Source organism: Podarcis liolepis (assembly GCF_965112155.1).
Source record: "Podarcis liolepis genome assembly, chromosome: 16".
Lineage (NCBI taxonomy): Eukaryota > Metazoa > Chordata > Lepidosauria > Squamata > Lacertidae > Podarcis > Podarcis liolepis.
Genome location: NC_139567.1, coordinates 40,091,853 through 40,114,994, shown reverse-complemented (window position 1 = coordinate 40,114,994; position 23,142 = coordinate 40,091,853). Strand labels below are relative to the sequence as shown.

The 23,142-nt window shown below is 44.2% G+C and overlaps 1 protein-coding gene across 15 annotated transcripts in view; it reads right to left on the bottom strand.

Moving 5' to 3' along the window:
• TBX4 (T-box transcription factor 4) overlaps positions 1 to 23,142 on the bottom strand; it is a 126,488-nt gene that overhangs the window by 85,250 nt on the left and 18,096 nt on the right. For 13 of the 15 annotated variants that reach the window (XM_083479904.1, XM_083479910.1, XM_083479920.1 and 10 more), the window contains one exon: positions 18,403 to 18,472. In XM_083479904.1, the coding sequence (XP_083336030.1) occupies positions 18,403 to 18,472 (70 nt within the window). Of the gene's footprint in view, positions 1 to 18,402; positions 18,473 to 18,902; positions 19,294 to 23,142 lie in introns of those variants that run through there. The other 2 variants (XM_083479908.1, XM_083479911.1) reach the window with 2 other exon arrangements.

Below are 23,142 nucleotides of genomic sequence, written 5' to 3'. Positions count from 1 at the left end.
AAATCTGTCCAGCTCAGAGGGAGCAACATATGGGTTTCCCCTATCTGCCACAGAACAATCAGGTTGTTGTACACACTGGACTAAACACAGGGGGGGAAGAGAGGAGAGCACATGACAGGCAGCACACCCAGCTCCTTCACATTGCAAAGAGAATGAGGAATGCCACCATCAAGCAGAACAGCCCCATGGCCTCAGAGAGTGCAAAACCCAGGATGGCATAGGAGAAGAGCTGCTGCTTCAGGGAAGGGTTTCTGGCATAGCCAATGAGAATACTGCCAAATACGGTCCCGATGCCAGCACCAGAGCCAGCTACACCTACGGTGGCAGTGCCAGCACCAATAAACCTGGCGGCAGTATCGATGTCCTTGGAAACAGTGCTGGTTTGGAACTGCTGGCGCAGCACTGGCAACAGCTCACTGTGAGCACCTGAGAGACAAGGCTCCTTCGTCCTGACCTCAGGCCTGTTCAACACAGAGGCAGAGATGGACCTACAGAGCAGCTGGGAACTGTTCTTTATAAGGGCGGGAGCAGAGATGAACTTTGCACAGGTATACATATTCAGGGACGTTGGGGGTGGCCACACTCAACAGCTTCTGCTCAGGGGAAGACTGCGAGAGAAGGGCCTAGCCTAACCATCTTGTGTTTCTAGTACAGTGGTACCTCGGGTTACATACGCTTCAGGTTACAGACGCTTCAGGTTACAGACTCTAAGCCAGAAATAGTGCTTCAGGTTAATAACTTTGCTTCAGGATGAGAACAGAAATCGTGCTCCAGCGGCGCGGCGGCAGCAGGAGCCCCCATTAGCTAAAGTGGTGCTTCAGGTTAAGAACAGTTTCTGGTTAAGAACGGACCTCCAGAATGAATTAAGTACTTAACCTGAGGTACCACTGTATATGTTTTATCCAATGGATGCCTGCCAGTGTAAAAAGTTTGTACAAGCTTTGGAGTTATACAGCGTTCCTCCACCAGGCAAAAAGAGAAGCTAGACAGTGCACTTTGGTTATGTGAGCGACTAACAACCACCTGGAATTTCAGACAGTGGCTTATTCAGAAAGCATCCATTTAGCATTCAAACAGAAAACATATTCATCTGCAGGTCTGCTCTAAAAAATGAAAAAACGCATTGGAAACAGTGTTGCTTTGCTGGGGCAGGGGTGGGGAAGTCAAAATCTGCAACTGGGAAATACTTTTTATTAAGGTCAAGCAAAATGTTGCAAAGTCACGAGCGACCTTTAGAGTTCTCCAAAACTCACCAACCCAGACTACACGTTAAGAAAATCCCAGGGTGAGAGGAGAGAGAAAAGGTTGCCAGGACTGGATCCACAAAGCCTGCATAGTCACAGTTTTAGGAAGGGAGTAGGACAGGAGAATGCCAACTCGCAGAGTGCTCCTACTCTAAAAGTAAGTCTCACTGAGTTCAGTGAGATATTCTGTCAACCACTAGAGGCTGCCAGCTGTTAGGGCAAATGGGGAACTGCCACACCAACCTCACACTGCTCTCAGACATCCCTCACCTGCTTACCTTATTCCTTACAATGATACGATAATCTTTATTGTCATTGTCCCAAACAGAACAACGAAATTGAAAAAATATACACCAGACATTCAAAAACCAACAAGCCTGCTATCCCAGCTATCCCAGCCTGGTTAGCCCCCTAAAAACTCTGATAATTAAAGACAATATATTCCCATAGAGACTACCTTACACTCCGTTTAAAACCAAAATCACATTTGGATAGAAACTGTTTCTTAGGCGGCTAGTCCTAGTCTTTACAACTCTGTACCTTCTTCCAGGAGGCAGAAGCTGAAAGAGATCATTTCCAGGGTGCGCGCTATCCTGCACTATCTCTGCAGTTTTCTTATGGCACCTGGAAGCATGGATTTGATCCAAGGTGGGAAGAGTGCACCCAATTATTCTCTCCACAGTCTTTACAACCCTGGACAGCATTGTTTCCCCCCTGACCATACAGCTCCCAAACCACACACACAGACCATACACACTAGCTCATCCTCCCTAGTCTCAGTGTTGCCCTGATAGTGCTCAGCAGAGAGGAGGATGGGGACAAAACAAGTTTAGCTGGCTCTGCCTTTCATTGGTTCTGGTTCCACCTACTGTTGGTCTCCCTGCCTTCCACCAATGACCACCACCAACCACCACTACTGCCTGGTGTGTAGGATCACAGCCTCAACTGGGATGCAAGTCAACTGCAGGGGTGGGGAACCTGTGGCCCTTCAGATGTTCTTAGACTCCCATCAACCTCAGCCAGAGTGGCCAGTGACAAGGGATGGTGGGAGCTGGAGTGCAACAATACTTGGTGAGCCACAAATTCCCTACCCCTGCACTACTAGATAGTATGCAGGGCTCAGGCTGCGGTGCTGGAACAAACAAATAAAAAAATGGCAGGATTCACTAGCTTTGAAATGATACAATCCAGCAGTTACTTGGATCCATCTCTAGTCGTAAGTGAGAGGTGCATGTTCTTTATCAGACAGAGAATAGGAAGGGAGAGAAAGACAGTAGTTTTTAAATGAGCAAAGCTGGGGATTCAATCTTAGGTGGCCTACTAGAAAAAAATCAATAGGAGCCAATTTGGATAATATTAGCTGGGTTGGGGACTCTGTGCTCCTCTTGGAGTTACTGAACTTCAACTCCTGTCATTCCTGACCACTAGCCATCCTGGTTGGGCTAATAGGCATTGGAATCTAATAACATCTTCATGGTCACAGGTTCTCCACCCTCGACCTTGAGGCTAAAGAACACTTCTTTCCACCCAAAACATACAAAGTCCCAACTTCAGTTATCTCCCTCCAGTTTTAGGATTCAGCCGCCTGTGGCAACTCAGAATTTCATTCAGGGCAATCTGCTTTCTGTGGGGGTTGGAGAATGGGGCTTCTTTCCTTTCTGGCTGTTGATGCATCCTCAGTGACACCAGGATATCTAAGCAGATAATGGCTTACAAAATGTTACGGAAGCGTAACAGCTGTGCTGCATTTCCACATCTGCCCTACAGAGGTAGCTGCTAAAGATACCTACTTAGTCAATTGCATCATTAAGTAAATCTGGGGATATCTCTTTTCTGTAGATTCCAGTCTCAGTCCTTCCAGTAGGAGTATGGAAATAAGCAAGCCTAGCTAGGAAACCCAGCCAGATGGGCGGGGTATTAATATCATCATCATCATCATCATCACCATCATCATCATCCTACCTTACGGAGCTCTTGTAAGGACTGCTGAGAAACACAAATTGCTTTTAAGATTTGCATGCAAGAGTGGTATTATTGATTGAACACACTATCAACTCTCTCCCCTCTCCAGAAAAATGGATTGTGGCTATTTTGTTTTGGACAAATATTAAAAAAGAAAAACTTGAATGCACCAAGTGTCATTCCATAATACTCTGCTAAGTGGAAACACAGATTTTAGGTACATATTTAATAGCCAGTGTTTTGCTTTGATTGAGATCCAGAAACTCTACAAAAGGTATGATTCCAGTTGTCAAAATATTGCTTTGCCCAATAATGATTGTTCTGTATATGTATAATGTATGTATGTAATGATTTATATAATTTAATTTCTAGAATTTCACTGCCCTTGGAGGTGGAGAGATCAACTAGCTTAGATGGCCTTCTTTTCAAAACTCGTCACCTCTGCTTCTAATAACAAATTCAGATGTTGAGTGCCAGCAACTAGAGAGATATCAGCATGCTCATGGAAATCCCATGATTTGCAGAAGTGCAAAAGCAAAAATAAAATGAATGGGGTGGAAGACTGATCACACTCAATAGCAATGGAATGTCGAGTGTCAGTTGGGGGAGGGGAGGGAAAGGGTGGAATGGAATGGAGTACCCTGGATAAGGGCAAGAATAGGATTATGATATAGTCACTTGTAAACTGCATTTTCTCATCCATCCATCATTATTCTTGTCTCTTTCTCTAAGGGGCCTCAAACTGTCTTTCCCCCATCTTGAACTTTTAGGTTGTATGCTCACATGCAGCACAGACCTCCTCCTTGTGTTACCCCATAAAACTATCCAAATAAAAGCAATATGAAAGTGATTTGTTATCTTCCAATTTGTATAGTTTGCTTTTAAATACCCAATTTGCACTTTCTGAAACAACACATGAACAAAGCACAACAATCCTTCAAAACTCACACTTCTCTGAATTTCACAATGCAGCTCTCCAACCGAGCAATGTGTACAAAAATGCATTTACTAGGATAAAGTGTGCATTAAAATGCATTAAATTAAGTTAAACATAGAAAAAAATGCATTCTATTACAGAAATTTTATTTGAAAATGTGTTTGTATCAGGCAAAACTACGTGCAAAAATGTGCACATTGATAAATTTTCATGAGGAATTTCTTCTTTTAAAAATTGCAAACTTTAGTTTACTCTTTGCAGAGCTATAATTCTTAGCACTCTTAACAAACTACAGTTCCCATGATTCTTTGGTTGTATGGAATGTGTTTTAAATGTATGGTGTGTGCACAGCCTTAGGTTTTTAGCCACTCTGCTGCACAAGCCTTCTCGTTGCTGAGCAGGGGCTGACATAACAACCTGCCTTCTATTACTGAGCCTAATCAAGAGCATTTCATTTGGGCATTGCAGAGTTCCCAGTTGGATCTGCAAGCACTAGCAAAAAGACACCTGCTACTATGATGGGTGGTAGCACTATGACTGGAAGACTTGTGCATTGCCAGGACTGTTTTGCATATGTGTTGTGTGCATATATCTTTATTAAAAAATAATGTATCACTGTTCATAAAAAGAGAGTGATTTACAACAATTACACATATAACCATACAATAAAAATCACATAAAAATCAGAATTTAGCTAGCTATCATGGAAAGATGTATTCTTAACTGCCTGCATAGGCCTGAAAGACTATAAAAAGTTTTCCGCGGGCATGTAAAAGTTGAAATAGAAGGCACCTGCTGAATCTCTATTGGCAGAGTATTCCATATCACTCAGCTCATGACACTATAAAAGTTCAGTTTCTTTTTGTTGTCAGATGAGCCTCACCAACTTGGGGAATGACTAAGGATGCTGCTGTTGATGATCTCAGTAATTCATCTGGATGTAAGAGTTCAGGTGGGCCCTGAGGTACCCTGGACACAAGTTGTTCAGGGCTTTGTAATGCAGCTTCTGTGTGCATCAGGTCAACCGGTCTCAACCTTGGGTCCCCATAAATCATTGGACTACAACTCCCATCACCCCTAGCTAGCAGAACCAGTAGTCAGGGGTCCCAATCAGGTGGGAGTGGGACTTGTACTGCAGGGGGAGAATGGGTATTGGTTCATTTTAAAGAGGAGGGGAAATAGAAGGGGCACACCCTTAGAGCCCAAATCTGTTTCCTGTGCTCTCTACTGGGGACATCAAGCATGATGAAGAAGTTGAGGCTAACCCTATTTGCATAGCCCCACCCTTTCACCCCACGTTCCGCTTGTTGCTCCCACCAGCCTGTGACTGAATGTTCATCAACAAGCTCTTGACATCGTCAATGTAAGCCAACCTCTGCTTTGGTATGCTTGTGCGCTGTTACTAACAGGAGTTTCAAACTGTGATTTTAATCTGCCTGCTCTCCAGAGAACTTTGATTATTAGGCAACTGAGAAACTGAGCAAATAAATAAAGTTGTCAGCATGTAAAGGCACTTTACAGCAAGGGTAGGCAGGCTTCAAGCTTGCCTGATCTTTCGCTAGAAGCCTGAACCACACTCAGATACAAAAGGCACAAAGACGACTTGCTCGGATACAAAAGGCCCTGACAGACGACTTGCGACTCCCAGCAAGTGGGATTCAGAGGCACACTGCCTCCAAAGTTTGCAGCAGAGCACAGCTATCATGGCTACTGGCCATTTCTAGCCTTTGTGGCCATCTCCTGCCCCCACCATTTCTCCAAGCTGTTGTGTATATCCTCTCAGTTCTATTCAAATCCCCATCCACCCATTCCTTCTTTAAAAAGGATGGAGGGACGAAAGAGTGGGAATGGGGGGGAGAAAGAAGAGGGACTTAAAAACAGCCTCCTGATCAACCTAGGATTCTGCCCACCTTTGAAGTCTAAGTAGAGCCCAGTGTATGTTTTTAGAAGTCTCCAACCATTTAGTCAGAGGTTCAGAGACACCCTTGATGTCATTACTTGTTAGATAAACTGTGAGGTAAGTCAAGTTAGTGGTGATGAGATGTTGCAAGGATTCCTCAGTCACCGAGGAGCGAAGGAGGGGAGAGAGAGGCGCTGTAGGGAGGAGTGAAGTTACCCTGACAGGAGCAGCACATCAAAAGCACTCATCGCTGTCATGGATCTGTCTCGGCTGCCAAACACGGATGATTAAGAAAGAAAGAAAGAAAGAAAGAAAGAAAGAAAGAGCTACATTTGCAGCTTAATTTTGGGGACAATATTAGTGGGAAGAGAAAAATAAATAGAAACGGTCTGTAATGTTTAATGTTTTTCAAGATAGGATCATTTAGATACACACTCTCTCAGCACCACAGGTCTGCCATGGAGACATGGAGTGTTCTGAAAGTTCTATTTGCTTCCACGTTTGACTACTGAAGAACTGCCAGGGGTAGTCTTGCCTATTTGCTGCCTGAAATGGGAAGGCAACACCCCTCGCTGACTCCCTCCCCCTGCTGCAGCCTTGCTAACTTCAGTTGTGTAGTGGCGACGGCAGCTTCCCAGAAAGAAATCACTGCATGACCCCAGCAGCAGCGGCATGGGTGGGCAGGGTGCCCATAGGAGTGCCGCGCCATAGGATTCTGCTGCCCGATATGCCTGCTTCAGCCTGCCTCATGGGCGAGACGGCCCCAAGAACTTTTATTAATGTTATCTCCTAGATTATGAAACTACAGGGTATCAAAGAGGAAGCAAACATGTACTGCTTTAAAGGGTGGGTGGGGAAACTCAGACCTGAGGACCAAGTGTGGCCCTCCAGACCTCTCTGTTCGGCCCCCGGGACTCTCCTCAGACAAAAAGAAAGTACTTCTTCATGCAGCGCATAGCTAAACTATTGGATTCTGCTCCCACAAGAGGCAGCGATGGTGACCAACTACATTGGTTTTAAAAGAAGACTAGACCATTTCATGGAGGATAAGACTGTGGCTACTAGCCACAATGGCTATGTTCTACCTTCTACTGTCAGAGGCAGCAAGCTCCTGAATACTAGTTCCTGGAAACTTCAGGAGCAGATAGTGGTCTTGTGCTCAGGTCTTGCTTGTGCATTTCCCAATGGGGCATCTGGTTGGCCACTGCGAGAACAGGATGCTGCACTAGATGGCCTGATCCTTTGGCCTGATCCAGCAGCAAAGCTCACCTGATGTTCTTAACACTTTCCACAGCCATCGAAGCTTGTGAACATCACTTTGTCTTTTGGTAGTCAATTTCTAAGCCAGCCCCTTTGGTTTTCATAGTATTTTTAATATGTTAAATTTATCTGACCTCTTGTATTAGGTTTCTCCTGCTTCACACCAATATACAAAGCCTCTGCTGTCTCTTTCTCATCCACAGAAGTGCTGGCTAGGAGTTATGGTTGTATTTGCAGCTTCCAAAGAGCTAGTCAATGAAAGACTGTTGCGGCAAGCCCACCACAAACAGCTTTAAAGTATTTTTAGGAAAAATTTTGTGGACTAAAGTCCTCTTTATCAAATGCAGTGCAGACCAGAACTGAATTTTACAAAGTAAACATTCTTCCAATTCCTGTATTATTTAAGCACAACAACAACAGCTACTACTGCATCTTTTTCTTTTTCTTTTTAGTGTGTGCGTGCGTTTGCGCGAAGAGTGGTGAGGAAGAACTCCTGATCTGCTTCAAAGGGCCGACATGACCGCAGGAGGAATTTTTTATTGCAAGCCTTCAAAACAAGCTCACGGCTGTTTTGCAGCGCTTGTATGATGGATTCTGCGTTGCATTAGCATTTCCCATTTCATTTTCAGGGCCCAAACGGCATCAGAATGGAATGGCTCTCTGGGCGTGTCACACAGCAGGTCTTGGCATCGCTGTTACCTTAAAGACCACTTCCTTCCTCCCCAGCTTAAGGTGGGTCAGCAGGTCATCTCTCCCAGACTTGGCTCCTTCTCAATCTCCTGCCACCCCAGGAGGAGGGCGAATTGGGAGACTGACAAAGGTTACTGTGTTAACGGATTTCCGAATGGCATTTGCGACACAGCTTTCGAGGGATGAATCGCTAAGGGCAAGAGATTCAGCGGCGCTATTAAAGGGGTAGGTATTTTTAAGGCCTACTGCCCATTAAATTGGACAGTAGGCCTTTGAAAAAAAACCAACCCCATAGAACGGGGGAGTTGGCAATGAAATCACTCAAACACTAGCATCAGCCATCCTATAAAAAGGACATCGTAAGTCAGGAGGAAGCCCTGGGAAGCCTCAAGGTTAAGTACTTCTCAGTCACAGGAAGTGCAGTTTATAATATTGTATGTCAACCTGCCAGTGAACAATATCCTAAGTCCCTTGCAGTCGGAGGAATCTTCAATTGAAGGCAGGCCTCACTCGGCCTTACTCTGTGAAGTAGCTTTCAGGGTTCAATGTCCTGGTCACACATGAAGTGGGAATAAAAAGTGCTGCCTCTGAGGCATATGAACACTCCCCTTTTGATGACCATATGTAAACGTCACCCTTTTAAAAGCAAGAGTCCGCATCAAAGGAATAAAGGCCCGTGATCCTTCCTGGCATCTCCAGGTAGGACTGGTAGGGACGCCTGCCTGAAACCCTGGGGAGCTGCTGCCAGTCAGTGTGGACATTACTGAGCTAGATGGACTCAGTGTAATATGGCTTCATACGTTTCTATGATATTTCAGTGTTCTAATACTATTATCAGTCCTTTTTGGTACCGTTGGTGGTATTTGTCAGGGAACTGACATCGGAGCCAGAGGCGGAGGCGAGGCTCTCAAACGATGCTGGAGAAGGGCCCAGCAGGGGGAGAGGCGGCTCACCAGCTGGGGAAGGAAATCAGCGTAACACCAGGGATAAAGGGGGGCAGATGGGGGAATCGGCGAGGGGGCTCCAGGACTCCTTGCCGGAGATCAGCGAGGAGAGCACGGGTCCTCCACTACCCACGCCCTCCCTGCGCAGAAGACTTCCGCGCAGGGAGAGTAGGAGGAGACTTGGAGTCAAACAACTTTTATGCTGGAAAAGGTTTAAGAAACGCCCACTGACGGATTCTGCCAGCGACTGAACAGCCACGAAGTGTAGGGCTGTCCAGACAGAAAAGGTTTAACAAGGCAAACTAGCCAGGAGTGGCACCAACTTGCGCACGAGTAACCCCTACAGTTATTACAGTATTTCTGTGCTGTTAAGCGTATTTCAGTGGATTGACTTGAAGTACTATGTTGAACACTGCCATGGTAATTTCTTGCAATGGGTAAAATGACTTTTATCTAAATCGCTCAGATTAAGTGGCACCTAGGTAAAGGTAAAGGTAAAGGTAAAGGGACCCCTGACCATTAGGTCTGGTCATGGCCGACTCTGGGGTTACGGTGCTCATCTCGCTTTATTGGCCGGCGTACAGCTTCCGGGTCATGTGGCCAGCATGACTAAGCTGCTTCTGGCGAACCAGAGCAGCGCACAGAAACGCCGTTTACCTTCCCGCCAGAGCAGTACCTATTTATCTACTTGCACTTTGATGTGCTTTCGAACTGCTAGGTGGGCAGGAGCTGGGACCGAGCAACAGGAGCTCACCCCGTCGCGGGGATTTGAACCACCGACCTTCTGATCGGCAAGTCCTAGGCTCTGTGGTTTAACCCACAGAGTTAACAACAGTTACCTGTGGAGTGGAGTAGGATTTGTGCTTTTGACATGCACATTAATTTGTACACAGGCCCATTTAATTGTTCATAAGAATAGGCAGCCAGCGGGTAGGAGCACTGGGGCTCAGAGATGCAAGAATTGTGCAGGAATTATTTGATATGGTTAGAAACATGGTAGAGTTCCTTAAAATGGAAGCCTTCGTTAAAATGAAACCCCTTACTCAGCTAGGGTTAAAGACAGAAGGACAAAGTCCCAACTTCATGCAACACTTTTCTCTTAGGCTGGATCTAGACACATCAAAAAAAGTTTCAGGAAAACGCACTGTAAATCTCATAATGGGAAATCAAGTTGCCGAAAGATGGAACTCCAACAGCACCATTTGGTGTCGGTGTTATAACGCATTTTAAACATGGTTTGTGTGTGTGTGTTTGTGTGTGTTTTTTTTACTAAGGTAGCTGAGTGGCTAGGCTTGGGCAAAATAAATAAATGGGCAATATCCACCATGGGACAGGAAGAAAAGCAACTTTCTGTGGTTTCTCCTGTCCCTTGCAGCCACCTGCAAATCTGCCCTTCCCACCAATATTGTGGCGGAGCTTAGTAGAATTTAAAAATTTGATTCATGGCGTTGTGGAGATTTCCCACAGCAATGGGATGAGAACAATCATCGTAAGAGCATGAAGAAGAGCCCTGTTGGATCAGGCCAGAGGCTGTGGCTCAGTCGATTGGAGTTACACTCCAAAAGCATATGGAGGGCACCAGGCTGGTCACCAGGACTGCTTAAAAATAAAATGGATCAAAATAGTGGGGATTCTCAAGAAACAGGCGGTATATGAAAAGTGCACCCCCCAAATAAAACCTGATGTCCCCAAATTACAACTGCAGAAGGCCAGATATGGCGAAAATAATCCAACTCTTCCATTAAAAAGAAACAACCTAAACTTAGGAAACTCAGATGCATCTTCCTTTAGCTATAAAAAGAAGGGGGCGGTGCGGGGGAAGAGAGAAATATTTTGGCATCAGTAGGTGGAACACAGTTTGCTTCCTCCCTCACACCTCTGCTGTGGTCAGGTGACGGAAGAGTGTGGGAGAAGCATCCAAAAGACAAAGACCTCTCCGCCCCACAGCGCTAACTGGGAAGGGAGCCACATTGCTTATGAGCATCAGAGGGTTTTACACACACACATGCGCGCGCGCACACACACACACTCAAAAGACGCTGGGTTGTTTGGAGGTGTGTGTGTGTTGCACAAAATACTATCTAAGTCAGCATTCAGCTACAAGCTTCAGATGACATCTTTTTCCGACAGAAAACCCAATAAAACTGGTAATGGGAAAACCAAGAATATGGCGGGCGGACAGACGGGGGGGGGTTGGTTTCATAAGACAAAGCCGTTTAACAAATAGGCCTCTGTGTTTTATCATACACAATCCCTTAGTTTAACTCTGAACCTCTCTCTTTTCAATGTTAAGATGAGAGGACTTGTTGGATGGGCAAGAATATATGTCACAAATAATATTACAGCCCTAAAAGAAGAGCTATTTTGCAAGCTGGTTCACATACACACATATTAGCTCATCGCTGACCAGGCCAGGATTCGGCTTTGTCTTAAAAATAGGTTTGTTTGTATGTAGCAATGCTTGAGGAATTCAGTATTTGAAAATACAGCTATGCAAAACCAGTTTTTGAACTTTTCAAAATGATGCAGTTCTGTTCCTGGCCTATTTAGAGGGAAAATATGTAGGAATGTATATTATGCTTCCTTACTCACGTGAGTGAGCATAGATCAGAACACATTCCTTTGCAGCAAATAGGAAGCTGTTAGTTAGCTGGTTTCAGCCTTTTAATGAAGCAATCCAGGATGCCTTGGCGCATTTGTAGATTATATTGAAGAAAAGACAGACCCACCAAGTGTCTCTATTTTCCAGGGACAGTCCTGGATTTACAGAAGCCATCCTGGTTTCTGATCTGGTCCCAGAATATCCCGCTTTCCCTTAGGACATCCCTATTTTCATTGGAGAAATGTTGGAGGGTATTGAGTTATACAACCCAGGAAGCCAAGGAGATATGCAATAGTCAGAAGTTATCTGAAGACTGCCGCGTATAGTTTTATTATGTTTTTATATATGTTGAAAGCCGCCCAGTGGTTAGAGCATCACAGTCAGCTGGGTGGTGGGGAAGAAGAAGAAGATATCCTTATTTTCATTGGAGAAATGTTGGAGGGTATGAGAGAAGTCTGAGCTAAGTCTCAGACTTACAACATGGGCCTACATTCTTTGTTATGGATGAGCCATGTGCAGGCAAAGAGCAGGGGAAGAAAGGACATCAAGAGAGCAAAAGATCCAAGAGAGAATTGACAACACAATCAGTCCTTTTATTTAGGTCACACCCATCTCTAAATGGTCACACCCAGGGGGAGGTAGCTCCTGCAGGTTTGACAGGAAGTCCTCCCTGCTGGAGCCACATTCCTGTGTGTGCCCATTCTAGCAAACAGGAAATGTTGGGACTTGACTGCTCTATCTAGATAGCCCACTAAATATACATTTAAATAAAATGCATTAAAAATGTATTTTGATGGGGACTGGCGCTGGTTGTGGTAGAGGGAATGAGCCTTTTCAACTCCCCCACCCCGCTTTCTTCCCTGGTTCCCTGGTTCTCCTTATTTTTGTGTGTGTCATTTTCACACACTCAACCATCAACGAGACAAGCCTGCCTGTCGCCTCTTCTTTTACCCCCTTTTTAATTCCCTCCCCTCTTTCCACCAGCTCATAGCCCCTCACATGGTCCTCTTGTGGCCTGTCCAGGGGTGGGAGTTAGGCCACAGCTCACTGCCCAGCCCAGTGACCACAAAAGTGAGTCATCAAACTACTACAACACTTCCCACGGGCAGGGGCAAAACTAGGCCCTTATCTCAAATTTAGGCCCGCTAGGCATAACTGGCCTTGCAGTTGCAACTATGGACACATCTTATGACCTAAGCGATCATGGGACTCAGCTACATTAGTTTTATATGTGTTATAACACTGACACCAGATGGCACTGTGGAGTCCCGTCTTTCGCCAACGTAATTTCCCATAATGAAGTTTACAACGCGTTTTCCTGAAACACTTTTTTTAAATGTGTCTAGATCCAGCCCTAGATACATCTTGCAGTTTAGCTGTGGGAACGTGTTTCTGCAGACTCAACACTTAGCAGGATGAAGCCTCTGAATTGTAACACTCAGATATGGTATTCCTGAGTTGTACCTCTCAGGTATCAGAAACGTGTTCTGTGTAAGCGGAGTGACATCAACATGTGGGCATAGGGGCACTCTGCCTTTCTACGAAGCCATAGTTCACCTTCCAGTTAGCCTGAAGGAACTCAGCAGCTTCTCTGAGTTCCTAATTGGCACAAGCTCTCCTTGGTGTCCTGCTAGCTGCCAATAGTTTCTAAGAACAATAACTTACAGCCCGCTAACTCAAAACAGAAATATTAGTGCTGTGAAAGAAATGTATGATCAGAAATGTCTGCCTGCTGTGCTAACCCCAGTGGGTCTCAGGTCATGACGTTCACCAGAATTAAGACACTACAAGGAGAAGATATAGTTTCCCTTGCTACAGACACTAATATTCCTGGTGCTGCTGTTATGATGCAGCCTTGATTTGACTTCCACTTCATACTAGTTTTTTAGAAACAGGAAAAATATGTTCCTTCCAACTCTAAGATCCTATGACGTATTTGGAGAAGTGGACTTCTCAATGGATGGTTGAGTTTCAGTTAGCGTGTTGTATTCAGAAAGTCCAAATTAGCCAAGTTCACCTTTATCTGTTCACACTTGGTGCCCAGGTCTAAGGTTCTGCACTCCTGAATGAGGCGTTATTTGGAGGAGGGAGAAAAAGCAAGCCACATGACACTACCTTCACATCTCTCCTTAACATTGAGTGCCACCCTCAAAGCAGCTCTCTCTACATCCTTATCAGCACAAAAGCAGTTTCCCTAAAACTTATTCCATATCTCCCAGATCTCCTCCCAGTGAAGTTAACGGGAGTTTACTTTTACAAGACCCCAACAGGGTGAAATGTCAAAGAGCGTTTGGCTAAATTCAGCAAAAGATCGCTCCCAATTAGGGGGAACACCTGATCCCACATTTTCTTGCCAGGGTCGCCATAAAGATCTGGGAAATTAAGCAGCTGCTGCAACAGCTTGTTGGCAACTAATCAGACGGAATGATGTTAATTACGAGGAATACGAAATTCAAGCTAAACAGACATTTCATGCAATTCCTTCCCCACCCCCAGCACAAAAAAACAGTTTCCTTTGCTAGGACTGAAAATGCAGCCTAAAGGCCTCTTGCAAGTGTCAATTAGCCTTTCCTAGGCTGCTTTGCATTTTTTAAAAAAAGTTCTAAACCAGGGTTTCCCGAACTGTTAACAACCAAGGCTTTCCTCAACCTGGTGCCCTCTGTTTTGGACTACAACTCCCATCATCCCTGACCATTAGCTATGCTGGCTGGATTGAGGGGAACTGGAGTCCAACAACATCTGGAGGGAACCAGTTGGGATGGCTGTTCTTTTTTTTTGCATGTGTTTTGCCTGAACGTCTCTTATGTCCCCTTTCTGCATTGATCCTCAGATTATTAGTCATAATTCCTTAGTTGTTAAGGTAAACACTCCACACTGCACTGGCGTCAAACTCCCATATATGCTGGTTCCTTCAGCCAATGCATGCCCTCTTCCTTTCGGCCTGAGCTGGTATCCCCGGTGAATGTCAGCTGCGGACACTCTTACTATGTGGCTTATTTACCTTTGGAAAGGAGGCCCAACAGCCTGATGACAGGTTCAGGAACACCTTGAAGGGGTTGTGGCAACTCCCCGCCAAAGCAAGAGCTTCCCATTTCGCTTCACACGTCATGATTTCTACACCTCACCTTGTACCTTTTCAATTTAATTCCCCAAAGCCCCAGTTGTACATATTCGGCTGGCTTGAGCCAGACCCCAAGATGTGCACACACACTTCACTAAATACAGAAGAAACTCTGTCACAATTCTGCAGCATTCCCCCAACATCTGTCACAGGTAGGGATGGGGGAGAAATTTGACTCAGAACCTACCAAATTTGCAGTATCCGACATAATATGCAATGTGGTTCTCCAATCAAGTAATGTGTACAAAAATGTATATACTAGGGCAAAGTGTGCATAAAAATGCACGTGTTTGTGCAAAAACAAAAATCCATTGTATTAGGGGAAATTGCATACAGAAATGTGTTTTATTAGTAGAAATTTACACAAAAATGCTGACATTTTCAGGAGAATTTTATTTAATAATAAAAATAATAATTGTGAATTGCTGCAGAAATGTGGAGAACTAATTTTAAGATTGGAAATATGAGAAACTGGGAGGACCATAATTGATGGGTCTACCCATCCATCCTGGCTCACATGTCACCAGAGCCAGGATAGGAGCCTGAATACTTGCAGTATGCTTATTTTTTATCACCATTCTTTCCAGTGCTTTTTTTTCCTAGAAAAAGGTGGCAGTACTCACCATTAAGTTGTTACTTTAAGTGCCACACTCTTTAACAACAACAAAAAGAGGTGCCAGTACTGCGTACCCTTGAGTACCCCCTGGGGGGAGCACTGATTCTATTTCGGATGTTCAGTCTGTGCATTCTGTTTCTTATGTAACCAAAATAGTGGCACCTATGCACAAGAGGGAGGTTATGGCTCCCCACTTGTGGAACACTCTCCTCAGCGACAGGAAGAGTAGGATGGTGTGCATCATCACTCCTCGCCTCCAAAAGAAGGGACCAAAAGTTTGCATTTGCTAATTTCAATGCATAGATGAGTATTTAGAAATAATACAGTAATTTAAAGTATAGTCATTATTTGTTGCATTTATATCCCACCTTTTTCTCCAAAGAGCTCAAGGTTGTCCCCCTACTGATTTAAATACCCACAACTAATCTATGAGTTAGGTTAAGCGGAGAGGCAGTGACTAGCCCAAGGCCACCAAGTGAGCTTCATAGCAAAGTGGCAATTTGAGCCCAGGTCTCCCAGGTTAGAGTGTGATGTTCTAACCATTATAGCACACTTGCTCTCAGGTGAAATACAAATACAGTGCATCTCACCCTACTTGGGGTGGGGACAGGGACAAGACTGTGCCCAGGTGAACTCAGATTCATACAGGAATCTTCTCCCAGCCCTGGAACTGAACCTGGGGCTTTCCACATGCAAAACAGACACTTTACCACTAGGCTACAGCCCTTCTCTTAATATGGCCCATAACCATGTGCAATATCAAGATATTCAGTTTGACTTTGACTTCAGCCACACTTTTACACTTCGGTCATGTGCATTTTGGCAATTGGCCCTCCACAGAGTTTGACCTGGGCTCCTTGGATTAGAAAAGGTTAGCTAGAACAGCTTTCAGTTGCATCCCCAAAGTCTCCCACCAGAGCCACAGGATAGCTCACTCCACCTTGTAGTAGGGTCATCCCTGGCTAGAGATCCTATGCTAGAGTTTTTAAATATATATATTTTTTTATCTAAATCACACAGGGTGAGTTATTATTTTTCCTCTATAATGTACTGCCTTCAGGTGAAAAAAATAAGGCTTGTGTTTTTCCTATTAGCACACAAGTGCTTTCCCCAGTCAGTTTGTAGCCAAACCGGATGCACAGTACCTTACTTTTTAATCTTGGAGAATCCTCAGGAGACAATGCAAAAGAAATCCATAACGTTCCATAAGCTGCAGGCTCGAACCTGATAAAACAACTTCATACCCTCTCTCCCCACCCCACATTTGCTACTGGAAATCTACAGCTACAGCTGAAAACAATGCCTTAAAAATACTAGATGTTCTCTCTTCATTTAGCAACTCAATGCAGAGCTTCTTACAAGGAGCAGAATTAATTTTGGAAAGCAGGTGTTGACCATCCAAAAGGGCAAAGGTGCATGCTAGGGATGAGGCAATCTGCCAATTTAGATTTCTCATTTATAAAAGCTTAAACTCAGCTTCTCCACATTTCCATATCAGTTTGCAATTATTTTTAATTTAAAATCAGCAATAAAAGTCACCAGTATTTTACTATTAATCGATCCTAATATACGCATATTTGCATGTGATTTCTGCAAACACATATTTTTGCAAAGCAGCTTCCCCCAATATACACATTTTTGTATGTCATTTTCACTAACATATGCCTTGTGAACATTACTTGGCTGGAGAATTGCATTGCAAAATTCAGGCAATTACAAATTTCTCACGTTTTTGGTTTGTGTGTTGCTTTGGAAAGCATGAACTAGGTGGGTTCCCCTTAAAATGCAAACAATCAAATTTTGCCCCCATCCCTTATCCAAACTCAGTGTCTTGAAGAGGGACTTCCAACCATGACACCAACCACAACTGGTTGACACAGCTGTTTTTGGGGTGTCATGAGAAGGCACCAAACTGATAGCTATCTAATATATCATTTCTGGAATTTCATTTCATTTCATTTCTGTGGGGGCTTGGGAAGAGGTTGATTGTAGGCTTTTCTACTTCAGGCACCAAAATATTTGGGCAGACTTTGGGTGTGGGGGGGTATCCTTTTGCTGCTCTGCATCAGACACAATAATATCTCAGGCCTTCTTTACCGCACTCTTTCTGTGCTGCAGTATAGGAAAAGCTTTGGGTGCATTAAAACATAACATAAATACAGCCATCAACTGGCTCAAAGTAAGCCAGTGAACTTCATAGCTGAGTGGAGATTTGAACCCAAGTCTTCCAGGTCCTAGTCCAAAAACCTCAACCAATACATTGTCACATAAGAACATAAGACAGGCCTGCTGGATCAGGTCACTGGCCCATCTGGTCCAGTATCCTGTCCGCCCTGATGCCTATGGGAAGCCTGCAAGATGGACATGGGAGCAGTAGCACTCTGCCTGCTTGAAGTTCCCATGGTATTCAGGAGCACAATAGCTCTGACATTGGAGGTACAGTGGTGCCTCGCAAGACGAAATTAATCCGTTCCGTATCTTTGTCTAGCGGTTTTTTCGTCTTGCAAAGCAACCCTATTAGCGGCTTAGCGGATTAGCGCTATTAGCGGTTTAGCGGCTATTAAAGGCTTAGCGGCTTAGAAAAAGGGGGGGGGGAGCAAAAAAAACCTCAAGACTCGCAAGACATTTTCGTCTTGCGAAGCAAGCCCATAGGGAAATTCGTCCTGCGAAGCGCATTGAAAAACGGAAAACCCTTTCGTCTAGCGGGTTTTCCGTCTTGCGAGGCATTCGTCTTGCGGGGCACCACTGTAGATGTAGAACATAGCCATTGTGGCTAGTAGCTGTTCATAGCCTCATCCTCCATGAATTGGTCTAATGCTCTTTTAAAGCCATGTTGGTGGCCAACACTGCCTCTTGTGGGTGCAAGTTCCATAATTTAAGTGCATGTCCTAGCTACCATTTCCCAGCATGTGGTTACAGAAGTGTTGGTTGCTCACAGCTGGGGCAAAGTGTGTTTAAGCGAGAGAGAGAGAGAGAGAGAGAGAGAGAGAGAGAGAGAGAGAGAGAGAGTGAGTTACAGCATAAAAACTATTTCAATACGCATGCTTGCATATGATATGTAGTTTTTACTCTGGGGAGAAAGGTCTGCAAGGTGAAATACAGGCAGCAGCCACAAAGGACACTTACATTTATCCGGACTGTGGAGTCATCTATGGGAGTGTCTTCCACCATTTTCACCCTTCCAGTGGTAGAGCAGCTAAATTAGTAAGAAAAATAGGATTATTATTATTTTTTAAATGTGGATATCTTTTTATCAGTTAAATTTCTATTTAATTTTATTAATTTAAAACCCTCCCAAAGGAACCCAAGTCAGCAAACAAAGCAGTAAAGTAATACAATTAAAAATAAAACAAAAACAACATTTTAAAACCATTAAGAACATCTCAAGCCAAACAAGACCATTTTAAAACAGTCACCCACCCCCACCAGCTAATAATTTAAAAGTAGTCAAACACAGTTGGCAACGTAAAAAGCTCTTGTCAACCCTGGCCTCCATATAAATTGTATCTGCTCTCATCTCTTTCTAGAGTATGTCCTCACCTTGGTTACTTAACTCAGCCCCTCAGAGCCTGTGAGGTTCTCTCCTTTCTATCAATTAAGTACTTTTGATGCTAAGATCCACACACCTGTTGACATTTTGCATCTTCTGCAATTACGCACACCTGCCTCGCTTCATCTGGTAGGGGCCTTGTGCACCTTCAGGCCATACCTTAAGGCAGGTAGGTTATAAGGAATCTTTTTCAGCCTGGGCAAGCTTTTTCCCCAGAGGCAACTGCAGGCAAATATGGATTTTGACTTTTTAAGGAAGGCTAGATCCTTCACACATCCTTTTCTACCCTCCATCCATGCAAGCAGGGAGCATTATCAGAGTTCAAGGTCACATTCCAGCCAGGGAAAAACAATCAAGGAGGGTGAGGCATATGGCTGAGGAGGATGTGCGGCCTAAGGAAGAGACCCAAAGGCCACATTTCAGGCCTGCGGTCCTGCCTTAAGGACAGAGCAACACCTCCACCTGTAAAATGGCTTCAGGTCGCCTGTGCTGCTGTTAAGCAGGACTGGGCTTGTTATAAAGTGGCAGCAAATTGTTAGCTGCTGAATTAAAAGTTCTATTTTTTATTATTGCCAGGGAAGGAGGAGAGGTCCTTATTGGACTTTCTGCCTCAGGTGCCAAAATTACCTCACCAGCCTGGGCACTAGGCCTCTTAACCAACAGTGTATGCTGTGTTTACTGCCTCAGGCAGCAAAATGTATTGAGCTCAGCCCTGACTGGTTTCATAGTCCCTCTTTTTTTTTTACTCTTTCCCTTAGAGACACTGGGAATTGCAGTTTTCTGAGGAGAAATAAGGACACTTGAAGGAAATTTGTTAGACCCTCAGAAACTACAGTATTTTGAGTAGGCCCGAGGGCAGGCTTCTTCAAACTCGGCCCTCCAGATGTTTTTGGCCTACAACTCCCATGATCCCTAGCTAGCAGGACCAGTGGTCAGGGATGATGGGAATTGTAGTCTCAAAAAACATGGAGGGCTGAGTTTGAGGAAACCTGCCCTAGGCCAAGGGTAACCAATGCTGTGCTTTTTGGATGTTGCGGACTACAACTCCCATAATTCCTTACCATTGGCCATGCTGGCTAAAGATGATAGGAGTTGGCCTCATCCGCACCACACATTTAAATCAGTATCATACCACTTTGGCTTCCTCCAAAGAATCCTGGGAAGTGTAGTTTGTTAAAGGTGGGGAACCACCTTCCCCACCAAATGTTGCTGGACTATTGCTGCCATAATCTCTGGCCATAAGCCATCCTAGTTGGGGCTGATGGGAGTTGTAGTCCTGAAACATTGAGAAGACCACTGGTTCTCCATTCCTGGTATAACAATTTTATGATGATGTAGAGTTCAGCTTTTTGTTAATCTGAGGTAACTTCCTCCCAAGTGCTGGGGCTAGCACACATAGGGACTATCCCATTTTATCCTCACAATGACCCTGCGAGGTAGAATCATAAAATTGTAGAGTTGGAAGGGACCAAGGGTCATCTAGTCCAACCCCCTGCAATGCAGGAATCTCAATTAAAACATCCATGACAGATGGCCATCTAACTTCTGCTTAAAAACCTCCAATGAATGAAAGGCCACCACCTCCTGAAGGAGGTTAGGTAAGACATATATTGGCTGGCCTGAGGTCATCCGCTGAGTTTCACAGAGATTTGAACCCAGGTTCCCCAAGGCCCAATACTCTAGGCGTTTTACCAGGCTGGCTCTTTTCTTTGGCCCTGAACATATTAGTGTTCAATGGCCAAGTATCTGATCCATCGTAGCTGCCACTTAACAGGGAGATATTTATAGAGCTGTGTTTCAGGACTTGAAATGGGAACACGTCATGCACAATGCATATGGAATAAATTTAACCAAAATCAAATTTTGATTAAATGTAATAAATATGATGGATTTGACTATGGATGCCCTTTTAGACGGCCTGTTCAAGGGGGTGGGGTGGGGGTATTTGAAGAAAGGTTGTCGTGTTGATCCAAAAACATACGTTTTGATTATCGCAGTAAATTCCAATTTCAGAGAATCCTGCAGGCAACTGGATTAATATTTTTGTACATGTCTTCAAAAGTTTCAGGGAGTGTTGGGGGTGGGGTGGAAAGTTAACCCCTTAGCAACATTTAAGTGGCAACCTCAAGCACACTTAGCAGGAAGTAAGTCCCATTGAACACCATGGGACTTGCTTCCAAGTAAATTTATTTATTTATTTACAGCAGGGGCAGAGTACCTCAGCCCCTGGGCCAAATGCAGCCCTCCAGGCCTCTATATCTGCCCCCCAGGACTCTCCCCTAGGACATCTCCCTCGCTAGCCCTGCTCTATGCCTTCCTTGAGAGCTTTTGCCTGGCTGGAATGTGTCCTTGAATCGAAATAATGTGTGTGTTTGGTTTGTGCACCTCGAATGCTGCATCTTGTACAAAAGCATAAGTTATAAACACTTTTGCCTCCGGCCCTGCCCACCACTGACATGTGGCCCCTGGAAGGTTTCCCACAAGGGAATGTGGCCCTTGGGCTAAAGAAAACATTTTACAAGATTTACAGAATGTGCATAGGATTAACTCAGATCTTTCCAAACTGTGTGTTGGCTGCAGTGTTTAATAGTAGTAGTAGTAGTGTGTAGGTGTGTTGTGCGAATGCTCCCTGTGCTCCTCCCAGGGCTGGAAAGGGGTTAGTTTCACCTCCGATTTCCTAGGAAAACTGACTTGCGGGCCCAGGTGGCCCACAAAATCTTGCTTGTGGTCTTCCCATCAACTGGCAATTTTGCAAGAACAGGATGGACCAGATTGGCCTTTAGCATAATTCTTCAGGACTCCTCTTCTCCTCTTATGTTCATTGTTTGGCTTCTCTATATGCTCACCCAAACATGTTCCCCCGAGATATATATATATATATATATATATTTACAGCTCTGTTCCAGTAACAAGAAGCCGAAAGCACCAGCCTGAAGATGACGAGTGAGACCTCGTCGAAACGTCGCCTAGACACCCCAACTCTTACACGGGAAGACACCCGAAGACACCAAAACCTGCATTCCTGTACCCGTGAAAATCTACGAAAGCATATATATATATATATATATATATATATATATATATATATATTTCTCATAATGGTTTCCAGATCATTCTCTACCACATGGTAGCCAATGAGAAAAATAATATTTTTAAAAACATTGGCCATATACCAAAGAAGAAGAAAGAATTTATGTACCCAATATATGGTGTACTTTAACATGGTTGCCTGTTGGTATATTTTATAAGACATTTCAGAGTTTGCCAGATATACATGTTCATTTCACAGTTCACCCTGGTGGAATTTCATTCCCACCCCCCACCCCCAAACCAATTTCCAACAGTGTAGGTATCTGATTTAAAACGACGCCATAAAATGTTGTTCAAATATTTAGATGTAAAGGATATAGCTATTATTTTTAAACTTATTTCAATCATACAGATTTCAGGCTGCTTCACATTTAAAATCAGAACAAGCCCAAAATAAAATCACAGCGACTTCCTCACTTGAAACAAAAAACCAAGCGCTGATGGAGGGTGAACGAGTGGTCACTGGTGCTAAGAGGGGCTTTTTCGTGGATAGGTATAGCAGCCATGAGAACCAATAAACTTCTGCAATCACCAGGAGATTTTTAATCATGTGGAGATTCATTCACAGATGCCTCGTGTGAAATGATTCTAAGTTCCAAGTCTTGCTTACTGTTCCCTAGATGGAAGGTGCTTGTAGCAGCTAGAGGAATGGGTGGCGCTACTGTCACTCAGAGGCTTCTGACCATGCAGATCCCTCCATCCCCTCCAAACTGCTCATGGAGTTACTTTATAGATTCAACAGTGTTACATGGCAAACCTTTTCCTGGACTGTGCCATTCCAGGATGCAGGTGGAATGTAGTATCGTGTCTGAATGTTCACCCACGGGGAGCACAAAATAACTCTCTTTACTTAGCAAAATCCTATGTGAAGCAGTTAAGGTTGCATGCATCCTTTAATTTTACATGTTAATTTTCTATCTAGATTTCTCTCCTCACCCCTGCCCCCAAGATGAGTGTCCCAACATGCAAGCGTGAAGCAGTTTGACCAGATTAAAAACAGTAATAGCAGCAGCAATTGTCTAGCTATAAACCAAAACAAAGATAAAAGGTATTCAGAACTGATCCACAAATCTGTTACATACAAGCAAATTTACTTGGTATAACAAAATTCTTCCTGTGGCTAAACTCAGAAAGATGTTCTTCACAGAGATCTTTCTATAGAGGACAACTGAGTGTGTTGTGAACATCTCTGCATATACTCATTTTACAAAATGGACAGAAACACT